This window comes from Molossus molossus, unplaced genomic scaffold (genome assembly GCF_014108415.1).
Source record: "Molossus molossus isolate mMolMol1 unplaced genomic scaffold, mMolMol1.p scaffold_m16_p_22, whole genome shotgun sequence".
NCBI classification, from domain to species: Eukaryota; Metazoa; Chordata; class Mammalia; order Chiroptera; family Molossidae; genus Molossus; species Molossus molossus.
Window position 1 is genome coordinate 35621495 of NW_023425358.1, and position 11857 is coordinate 35633351.

General features: G+C 44.5%; 1 protein-coding gene across 3 annotated transcripts in view; it reads right to left on the reverse strand.

Moving 5' to 3' along the window:
• SBNO1 (strawberry notch homolog 1) overlaps positions 1 to 11289 on the reverse strand; it is a 62495-nt gene extending 51206 nt beyond the window's left edge. Inside the window, exons 1-5 of one of the 3 annotated variants that reach the window (XM_036276398.1) lie at positions 8313 to 8381; positions 4304 to 4420; positions 2218 to 2350; positions 1586 to 1690; positions 25 to 337 (exon numbers count right to left, since the gene is read on the reverse strand). In XM_036276398.1, the coding sequence (XP_036132291.1) occupies positions 25 to 337; positions 1586 to 1690; positions 2218 to 2350; positions 4304 to 4305 (553 nt within the window). In that variant the 5' untranslated portion in view covers positions 4306 to 4420; positions 8313 to 8381. Of the gene's footprint in view, positions 1 to 24; positions 338 to 1585; positions 1691 to 2217; positions 2351 to 4303; positions 4421 to 8312; positions 8387 to 11196 lie in introns of those variants that run through there. The other 2 variants (XM_036276400.1, XM_036276399.1) reach the window with 2 other exon arrangements.
• Positions 11290 to 11857: the final 568 nt, after the last annotated feature.

Sequence of the window (11857 nt, forward strand, 5' to 3'; positions counted from 1 at the left end):
AGCACTGAAAACAGGAAGACTTACTAGCTGCTGTTGCGACTGGCTGTGCAATATTGGCCGGTGGCTTTAACTTCATGAGTTCATTCAGACTATTATTTTTCAGAAGGTCCTTCAGTTGAACCTGGTCCTTTGAAGGCGCGGGGGTCATGGCATTCCGTACTACTGGTGCTGAGACCGTGGGGCGTGTGTTTGCAGTGGTCTGGATAAACTTTGTTAAAGTGATGGTTTGCCTGTTTGTTGTTACAGGTGGTGTTTTAGTCATTACAATTGTAGATCCCAAAGTCGGAAGTTGATTTATTTGATTCAGCACAAATGTTGTGGTCGATGGAGGCTGTTGCTAGAAAAGAAAACCATATATATCACGTCACTGGAAAATGCTTTCTTCTCTAATGTAGCCTCTATCATAAACACAGTAGGCCATTTAACATCTAGAATTGACTGTTATTCTTACCTAACCACTGGCACTTCATTTTTAATTAAATATGATTACAATCAACTACCAAACCAAAACACACCATTTTGAGAATAAGAAGGTACAGTAGCAGTGTGACATTTTATATAATTGTCAAAGAGAGCCAACACAAAATGGAACTCTCCTAAGGAAGCTGTAATAACACAAGTAAACCTGTACAGTAAACCTGTATAACACAAGAAATAGAACAGAAAGAATGCACAATCCCAGCAGTGTCTCAACTAAGTAGATAACCGTAGGTAAATCACTTCGGGAAGCCCAGGTTCTCTGAGGACCGTTCTCCGTCACTAACGTTCTATAACTCCCGTCCAATGCTGTGCGTGCTATCATACAGACTATGCTAAGGTGGAAAACTTAACAAGACCAGACCACCAGAGCTTTAAATTCCTCTGTCACACAAATGATCCAACTAGGTAAATTACAAATATTGGGATAATGTGGGTGCTACCTTTCAGCCTAAAATAAAGCATTTTTTATGGGGCAGGAGTAAGAGCCGGACAAAAATAGAAAAAAAAAGAAAAAGAAAAAGGTCAAGATTTGACGGATAACAGTATGTCCATGACTACAAGTGACTGACTCAAGCATAACTGAGATAATTGTATAAATTTAAGTACATTGCTACTTCCTTTCCACCTCAAACTGTTATCTCTCCATGACTCCTATAACAAGAATTTTCCAGATACTATTTATCACTTTTAAATAGAACTCTCAACAATCATTTATCATGTTATCAAATTTTAACCATATTTTCCAATAATTTTACACCAAGCTTAAGTTAATAACTGCTGTGTGTAAGGTAAGATCAGAGGAAAGCACAATGATAATTACACAAAAGTTACATATACCAGTGGGATAATACATAGTTTATCTTTTACTTCATGAATTTTATATCATTTGCAATAAGATAAATATGTTTTGTCCAAATTATCTTTTGACCAATATATCTACAAAAAGAAGGAAACTGACAAAGTGGGAGGTGAGAGCAGCATGCTATGCTGGGAGTGAAAATAACAAGCAGAACTGGCGAGATAAAACCGCTCCACCTGAAAGGCCCCTTTCTTGCCACAGCCCTCAACTATTTCAGCAGTGACGCCAGAGCTAAGTGAGCCTCACCCTGACGTTTAGCAGCGCTGGAGTAGGTGCCGTCTCTGGTTCTTGTTTAACAGGAACTGCTGCTTCAGTCTCCAAACCTAGTTCTAACGTACTAAGTGGCACTGACTGGACAGAAAACAACATCAAGAAAAACAAAGAATGATTCAGTGAATTCCGTTTCAAGAAGAGATGTAGTTATTTCATTAAAACAAAAAAATGTTAAGCTTTACATTCTATTTGAATGTAAAAATCACAGATGCCAGGTAAAAGGAAACAATCTCTGCAAGCATAACAGCTTAACAAAATTACAGTAATACCAGAATCTTACTTTTGCTTTCAGAAAACGTATTTAGTGAAACCTCAGAAAAATGTTCTATAAAGTACACAGAGACAACTATTAAAAAGATTAACTATCCTCCCAGACAACGCTAATCAATCCATCTCTTATTTTACATACAAAGATAGCAAACCAAAAAAATGTCTTGATTTTCATAGCAAATTATTTCCCCCCTCATGAATGAAGACTAATACTCAACATAAAAATAACCTTCACATGCATATTTAAAATTACGGCTTAATAATACCTACTTTTTAAAGTCGAATTAAATTAAGAAAAAAACCTACTTTTTACAGAGGCTTTGGATAACTCTTACCTGGTGAACCGAAGGGGTAGGTGTTGGAGTTGCAAGCCCCGCATCTCCACCATCAATATCAAAGAGGTCATTTGGACTAATTCCACACTCACTCAAAGCAGCAAGCAGTAAATCTTGCCCTGGCTCCACCATCCTTAGAACAAAATATTAAACATTAACGTGAAAAACTTAAAATGACAATTCTCTTCTAAATATAAACAAACATTTTCTACAAGATCCATTCATTCAATATTTATGAAGAATCTGCAGCATGTCAGGCAAAAAGGAATAGTCTCTGATCCCCACAAATTCAAAAATTAAAATTAAGATAAAAAGACAGCAAAGTATGTAAATCACAGCAAGAGTATGTCTACAAAATGCTGTGGGAACCGAAGGAAATGCTGGACTTTTGCCTAGGGAGAGAGGTTATGAAGACAACAATGAAGTTGAGTGTCAAGGAAGAAATCACTAGGTGGGCAAGAATCTTCTAGACAGTGTCTTCAAACCCACAGAGGCATGAAAGCCGTTGTCACCCTTTAAGATCAAAAGCAGGGAGGAGCCATACGAAACTGCCACAGCCACCAGGAGAGAGTCCATGTACTACAATAGCAGGGTATAAAGACAGAGAAGGAGGAATGGATTCCAAGGTATTTAGGAAGGAGAATCCTCAGGACCAGGTTTAAATAAAAGTCCGAAATGGAAGGGAGACCACGGGCATGGGCATAGGGAAGGGGGCGAGGATGAATTGATGAACGATTAGAGTTAAGACAAGAGAAAATAATCAAAGGTTGAGCCCGGCCCTGGCCGGTTTTGCTCAGCGGTTAGAGCGTTGGCCTGCAGTCCACAGAGACCCAGGTTCGGTTCCCGCTAAGGGCGCGTACCTTGGTTGCAGTTTGTCCCCAGCCCTGGTTGGTCGTGTGGGTGGCAGTCATTCAATGTGTCCCTTTCACATTGATGTTTCTCTCTCTCTCTCTCTCTCTCTCTCTCCCCCACTCTATCTGAACAAAAAACGGAAAAATGTCCTCGGGTAAAAACAGAAAAAAAAAAAGGTTGAGCCCAGCCCTGGCCAGTGTATATTAAAAAAATAAAAACAATTTGACAATAACTGAGTACATTTTACATGTCTGACAGTGTTAGGCTCTTCATACACATCACAAGCCCACAACTCTAAGCAAAATGAAACTGTGGCTCAAAAAGCTTAAATTACCTGGTCAATATCACCCACTCACATCTGGATCTTTAAAGCCCATTTATTCTCTTTTCAATGACTAGATCAAAAAGTCAATGTTGGTAACCCTAACATTTCAACACTTAACTTAAAATTGGAAGGGGATGGAGTACTAGGCAACAAGATGAAAATAGTATGAAGGAACTAAATGTCAGAGACAAACAGCAGAAATGTCCCAACATGCATTTAAAATAAAGTTGGTCTGTTTTTCTTTTTTTCTAAATATTTTGAAGGAGGGAATTTTTATTTCAGCAAAAGAGGAAGGAAGAGAGAAGAGACACAAATCGATCAGCTGCCTCCTGCAACCCCCTTACTGGGGATTGAGCTCAAAACCCCAGGCATGTGCCCTGAGTGGTAATCAAACCAGGAACTCTCAGTTTATGGGCCAAGCTGCTCCATTTTTCTGATATGGACATAATTGACCATACTTTACAAATTGTCCTGGTACACAGTACAAATATGTACCAACAGAGCTAAACCAATGCTTTAGAAAACATTTTCAATCCATAAAAATCTTCATTAGGACCTGTGGGAAAAAGAAGTCTTGGCCCACTTGCTATGGCTAATTTTGACCTAAATTAATAGAACTTGAAACTATCAAAATGTCGTATTTTAAAAGTAAATACTGGAGCCCAGCCAGTGTGGCTCAGTGGTTGAGCGTTGACCGATGCACCAAGAGGTCACCAGTTCAATTCCCGGTCAGGGCACATGCCCAGGTTGTGGGCTAGATCCCCAGTAGGGCATGCAGGAGACAGCCAATGGATGTTCTTTCTCAATGATGTCTCTCTCTCTGTCTTTCTCTCCTTCTCTATTCCTCTCTAAAATCAATAAGAAAAAAAATTTTTAAATAAAAGTAAATACTGGAGAGAGTTTACTTACATTAGAAACAAAAGCACGTTGTTTTAACCAGTGATTCCTAAACCAAGACCAGACAACCCTTCGAGGTCACAGGACCCATTAATCCATCAGATGCACATCAAGCCTTGTCTATTTATACTGAAAAGTACAGAAACATCATTAACTCATGGAAGGGAAAGCTTTTGGGGAGAAACTTGTTGGTGTTCAGACAAGAAATGATGGCAACAATTCAGTGACCTACTCAAAATTCATTCATAGGAACGACAATTAGACACCTCTGATTTGAGTAGTAACCTGGTATTGATAATGTCTCTAAATAACATTTTCTTTTACAAGCTATTTATAAAAGCCACTTTAACTTTATATACATTTTATACACAAGCAAATAAATCTAGGGAAACTTTCTGTTAGCCAACTAGGTACTTTTTTTTTTTTTGCAGAGGAGGAGAAAAAAGGATAGAGAAGAAACTCCTGTGCTATTCTCTAACTTCATTAGACAAAACCCTTAATATTTAATCATATTCTTATTCTGAAACTTTTACAGACTCATGGAATTTCAGTGCTCAGCTGAAAGCCCTTAAAAGGTATATTATCCAACCTTCTCCTCACTTTACTAATAAGTAGGATTTACTCCTGAGAGGGAAAACAATATTTTCACTTTGAACCCACTAAGTACAATAAAAATGCAAATACTGTTAGGAGTAAGAGAACGTTGTTACAATGTGTCTACATAAGATTTCATAGTCCTCAGATGACATTCAACATGTAGCAATCTAACAATCCCCAAAGTTACTAACAGCAGTGATTCTATCTCAATGGATAAAAAAAACAGCTCCTGCGGTTTTGCTCAGCAGTTAGAGTGTCAGCCCTGGACTGGTTCGGTTTCTGGTAGGGGCACAGGGGCACGTACATCGGTTGTAGTTTGTTCCCGGCCCCGGTTGGGGTCGTGTGAGTGGCGACCAGTCTGAGTCTCTCACATCGATGTTTCTCTCCCTGTCTCCCTCCTGCTCTATCTAAAGATAAATGCAAAAATGTCCTCAATGAGGATAAAAAAATAAATAATGGCTCCATTATTACCATAGATGCATTTGAAAATAACCACCTATTACAAAATAGTACACTATAAAAACAATAATGATACATAAGAAACAAAGACAGAAGAGAGAAACTAAGAGCCATCCTTGGTAGGAAAAGAATCCCAAGCAAACAACAGCCAATCTGAAGAATTAAAGGATACTACTCCCACTGAGAATACCAACACTGAAACCTATCAACAAGGACAAGGTTTCTCTTATTGAGACCTAAAACTGATCTTTATAGCTTGAAGCTCTGGCCAGATCCCAAGGATGTGTCTGCAGTGGCAGCAGCCACAACAAAGGTTGAGAAGATGATGTAGTTAAGTAGAGTATCTGGGTTCAAACACTGGCTACATCACCCAATAGTAGTATAAAACAGTCAAGTAATATCTATGACTAAGTTTCCTCATCTTCAAATGGAAATACAATAGAACCTACCTCATAAGATTGCTGTACTACCTGAAATAAATGTTAGACACTATCATTTTGATATTAGTATCATGTCCAAAAAATATCTTCCTCCATATTTCTGATGCAACACTTTATATCCCAAAATACAAACTATCTGTTGATAATCTATTCAATAATTAATTCCAAATGTATTCTATAAAATACTAGTTCCCCTTTTACTTAAAGGATCATACATCCAGTTTATCCAGTTAATCAGTTAGCATCTTGGGGACACTGATGTATGCTCTTAAATGTACACAAAAAATATCACCTAGCAAGTATCTCTGCCAAAACTACTAAAAAGGTTTTTCTCCTTATTTAATAGTGCTAAGCACGTCTGATTTTTGATTCAGCTTCAATTTGTCTTTTACGCAGCCCAGATGTGATGACTGACAGAGTTTAAGAATTTGAAGAAGAATAATCCACTAAATTTCGCTGATACAGTACATCAAGTATTTAACCTCTGGCGGTTTGGTTCAGTGGTTAGATCATCAGCCCAAGACCAAAGGGTCCTGGGTTCAATTCCCAGTCAAGGCCACGTATCTGGGTTGCGGGTTCCATCCCAGTCCTGGTCCAGATCTGGTCCAGGAGACAATGAACCAATGTGCCTCTCACACATCGATGCCTCCACCCCACTCTCTCCCTCCCCTACTCCCATGCCATTGAAAAATAAATAAAAGAATATCCTTGGGTGAGGATTAATAAAAAACACAAAAAACAAACAAGTACTGTCTACTGAGTGCTGGTTCACTGAGAACACAAGAAGAAAAAAGGTCGATATAAAGTTCATTAAAGAGGATTTTCTTTACCTAAAAGAATATCATTTGTTTTCCTTTGTTAATCCTATCCAGAGTATATTTTTTAAGTGGGAGGGAAACATTGATGTGAGACACATTGATTGATTTCCTCCTCCACCACCAGACCAAGGGTCTGGGACGAAACTTGCAAACCAGATACATACCCTTGACCATAAATCTAACAGGAGACCCTTCAGTCCTCAGACCAATGCTCTAACTGATGAGCTAAGCCGGTCAAGCTCATTTGTAGTTCTTATTTATTAATTATTATTATTTTTTATCCTCACTTGAGCATATTTTCTCAAATATCTTCACATAGAGTGGGAGGCAGAGAGAGGGAGGAGGGAGGGAGAGAAGGGAGGAGAAAAAGAAAGAAACAATGATGTGAGAAGGACACACTGATTGGTTGCCTCCCCCACCACCCCAACCAGTGCTGGGAACAAACTGCAACAGGGGTATGTGCCCTTGGCCAGAACTGAACCCGAGACACTTTGGTCAGCGGGCCAACACTCTAACTGCTGAGCCAAACCAACCAAGGTTCCACTTGTATTTTTTTTTTCTTTATTGATTTTAGAGAGAGGAAGGGAGAGGGAGATAGAAACATCCATGAGAGAGAACATAGATTGACCACCTCCTGCTGGCCCCCCAACTGGGGATTTGGCCCACAACCTGGGCATGTGCCATAACTGGGAATCAAACCAGCGACCTCTGGGTGCATGGGTGGAGGCTCAACCCCTCAACCACTGAGTCACGTGGGCCGGGCTCATTTGTTCTTTTTAAACATTAATTCTCAAGGGAGCAAATGCTCAGTAAAAGCATACCTTCCCCATTCTCACTGCAAAAGCCTTAAGAAGAAAGGATTCAGAGAGGAATCTGTGGATTATAAACAAAGTTTCAAACCCTGGTGCCCTTCCTCAGTGGGTTAGAGCATCATCTGAATGGCAATTTCTGCAAATTGCAGTTTTTCCCTGCTCTCCCCTCCTTCCCCCTCATCCATCCATCCATCCATCTCTCTCTCTCTCTCTCTCAAGAAAGCAAGAGAGAAAAACAAAGTTTCAAAAATGATTCACAAAAGAAACATAAGAATCAGGTGGGGTAAATGAAGCAACTTAGTTGATCACCTGCCATCACAACGCACATGGCTAGCTTTCTTGAGATTTAGTATTTAGTTGAATTTTTCTTCTTTTAACCTTCAAAACAGCACATGAGTAAGTGCTACCTAACTACCCCCTTTTCACAGATGAGAAACTGAGGCCCAGAGGAACTGTAACAAGGTAAAAACAAAACCAGTGGGCAGAATTAAAAACCCAGGAGGTGGGGACTGAGGAGGGTGTCTAGGGGGTAAAAAGGAAAAACATATGTAACAAAAATAAATTAATAAAAACTTCAAATTACATATACAAGTACAAAATAGAAAAGTGTATTACACATAATCAACAAAAATAAATTAAAACCCAGGAGGTCTGACACCATGTACCTCCAAGATTCTGTCCTCTTAACCCTATACCAGTTATTTTTCAAACTGCTGACCACAACACAATGGGCTGCCAATCAACTTAGTGCACCACGACCAGCAGTTTTACACATTTCAGCACAGAACAGAAAATTAGCGCACACCATGTAGAGAAAGAAAACATTTCATAAACCGAGTTTTTCAGTTCTGTGTGTATGTATGTACTAGGTCACAATGTAAAACATGTTTCTTACCATGATATGCAGTAAAAAGGTTGGGGGGGGAGGGTCGTCAATGCTCTGTGCTATATATACTGCCTCCAAAAAAATAATTGAGCAAGTTAATTTGATGGGTTTTATACCCTATCTTATTCATAGACTAGTTTCTGCTCTTAAAGATCCTATATTTTTTTATCAACAGAAAATTTCAGTGCTGTCCCAAGATGGTCCTTAATACTTAAATTCATCCACATCAAAGGGCTTCTGTCAACTCCATTGCAAAATCAAAGAACACTGCAAAAACCTTACACCATTTTGTTTACTAATATGAAAGCAATTCCTCTCAGAAAGTATCTTTACTTGAAGCAGGCAAAGCATAGGAAACCACAGAGGCTCATGAAAAGTCCTATTGCTCAGATCTGAGTGTTCATGTCCTTCCTTCACAGGTGGCAGGACTGAAATCAAAGCTCAGCTCAGAGACTAAGAAAGGCCAAAATGGCCCGGCCGGTGTGGCTCAGTAGACTGAGCACCATCCCGTCCCATGCATGGACAGAGAAGTCACGGTTTGATACGAACTCAGGGCACATGCCCGGTTGCTGGTTCCATCCCGAGTAGGGGGCATGCAGGAGGCAGCTGATCTATGTTTCTCTCCATTGGTGTTTTCTCTCTCTCTCTCCCCCTCACCAAAGGGGGGGGGGGGACAAAATATATCTGTACCTAAAATGTTTGAGTCAAATCATTTGAAAAAGCAAGTAAAGCTCTTGCGGGTTAGTTCAGTTGGTTAGAGTGCCAGTCAAGGTGGGAGGTTCAACCTCTAGCACATACAAGTAGCAAACAATGAATGCATAAATAAGGAGAGTGAAAAAAAATCTATGTCTCTTTCTCACTCTGATATCAACAAATTTTTTTAAATGGCTCAGTGGTTGAGAATCAACACATGCACCAAGAGGTCACTCAGGAGGTGGCTCCCCTTCCTCTCAAAAATAAATTAATTTTTATGAAAGCATGTCAAAAGTCTCCACAATGCCTGTTTCTTTTTTAAAGTTTCACTTATTGATTAGTGACAGAGAAACAGAATCATTGTTGTTCCACTTCTGCATTCATTATCTGATTTTTTTTACGTGCCCTGACCTGGGACTGAACCAGCAACCTAGGAGTATCAAAATGACACTAACCAACTGAAGAACCCTACCTGGCCAGGTCTAATATTGCCCACACCTGATTTTAAGTAGTAATTTAAGCGAAGCTTTTAAAACATGTAAAGTAGTGTAACATAACAGCATTAAATGAATGATGAATAAACTCTAAGTCACTAAGCCTCCCTTTTAACACTTACCTAGCACCTAACATAAAACATTTAAAATTCTGAAAACAATTAAGTGGCATAAAGTTAAACAGGGAGATAAAAAGCAGAAACGCGAGAAAAAGATGTCTTCTCTGGTAAGGTCAAATTCGGAAACCTCTTTTAGCATCAAAATAAAATGCTCCTCTGCTGGCAAAAGGAATGTCCCACTCCAGGCGCTAGTAGCAAATGCTGCATTTTATCCTAGAAGTTCTGAACTGTCTTTTGGGCAACGATGGTTTCCCCACAGCTTGCAAGCCACCAGCGCCGACTGTCGTAAGTAGCCGGGGGAAATGGAATCGCTCCGCACGGTCGCAGGTCGGAGCGTTCGCGAGCGTTCAGCCGTCTGCGCCAGTGCCACCCCGGCTCTGACAGTGTCCCGCCGCCCTGGCCGGGCGTCAGAAGCCCCATTCCGCCTCTAGTTCTGGTTGTCGAGGGCACACGAAACATTCAACTCGACACAAACTGCCATGACCAACTTTCCAGGTCAAAGGGGACCCAGTTTTCAATCTCCCCTCATCAACACGTGTTCAGTACAAACTTCCGGGTGCGGTTACAATTGGCTGCGCAATTCAATGGATTAAAAAACGTTGCTCTGCTCGACTCTCGTTTCCTCGCCCGTTCTTTCCCCACGTTTCTCACCCCCCCCCCCCAGCGGTTCCCCAAAACAAAAGCCTCCCACAGTCCGAGGAGCACGCACAGAAAGAGCTTCTCTGTGTGAGGATCAAGTTAGCGGTCCGCAAACACTAACAAACAGCAGCACAAAGCCGGGTGGGAAGGGGAGGAGCTGGACGCCAGGGTCAGCAAAGAAACAATCGCCAGCGCAGGAACATCCCCATCTCCGCGCGGCTCCGGCCCCACACGCCCCTGGGAAACCACCCGCACGCGCCGGCTCGGGGAACTTCGGGGTCCAGTTCCGACAAACACTCTCAAAGTAGGCAAATTCCCCAACCGCTTCCCCGCCAGCTGATGCGCAGGGTCTGGGCGGGCGCGCGGGAGGGACGCAGAATCCACCGCAGGACCCGGGGAGGCGAGGGTGGTCCCCACGTGCCCTCGCGCCGTCCCCGCAGCCCCGAGAGCGAGGCAGGCAGCAGCCGCGGCTGCGGGGTGCAGCTCGGGGACACCCCGTCTCCCGCACTCGCCCTAAACCCGCGCGACCCTCCGGCAAGAGGACTTCTGGAGGCTCGCGGAGCTCACTTTCCTGCGGGTCCGGGACCTCGCAGCGCGGCCGTGGAACGGGGGGCTCACGGGAGCCGGCGTCCGCACACCCGGCCCCCCGGCGCGGAGCGGGTGCCTCCGGCCCGGGACAGCGGGGCCCCGGGGCCCGACAACCCCACGCGCGGCGCCCGCAGGGCCGGGCGCTGACGGGCGGAGGAAGCGAGCGCGGAGGGGCCGCCGCGGGGACCGTGCCCACGAGGGCCGCGCGACGAGCAGCCCAGGGCCGGCGACGGAGGCCCCAAACGCGGCTGAGGTGGCGCCCCCAGCCCGGCCCCACACCGCCCCCCGAGCACGGCGGGAGTGGGCGGCTGTCCGCGAGAGCGGGCGTCGGCGCTGAAGGGGGTCCGGGGCGGGACTTACTTCCTCCGCGGGGTGCGGCGCCGGTACAGCTTCCCCCGGGCGGCGAGAGCGTGAAGACCCACAGGCGGCGGCGGCGGCGTCTGGCTCTGCCTACCTCCCCGCCGCCATCTTAACGCCCCTCCCCCTCGCCCCCCCGCCCCGCCGGGAGGGGAGGGGGCGGGGCGACGGAGGAGGCGCCGCGCGCGCCGCGCGCCCCACGTGACTTCCTCCCTCCCCCACCTCGCTCTCCAGCGCCGCTCTCCGCCCCGCCTCCCTCCTAGGTGGAGGAAGATGATTCCGCCCCCCCATCTTGACCGCCCCCTGCCTTCGCCGCCAAGCACGGGCTCCGCCGGCCCCCGCCGACCCGGTACCAGTGGCTGGATCCAAGGGAATTCCGAAACCCAAACGGCCCAATACCGCGACTCCGGGGCGGGCGAGGGCTGAGGGGGCCGGGTTTCCGGGGAGGGGGGGAGGGGGAGGCCGAAGGCCGCTGAGGACAGTCACGTGCCCACTGCTTCCGCCGACGCTCCGAAGGCCTCGCGAGAATGCCGTTCCCCTCCCGTCTACACCGCCGCCTGCCGGGAAGAAGGTCCGTTCCGGTGCCACAAGCCGGTCGGCGGGTGGGCCGGGCGCATGCGTTCCACACCTGCTTTCAAAGTCGGCCTAGGAGGGGCCCCAAACT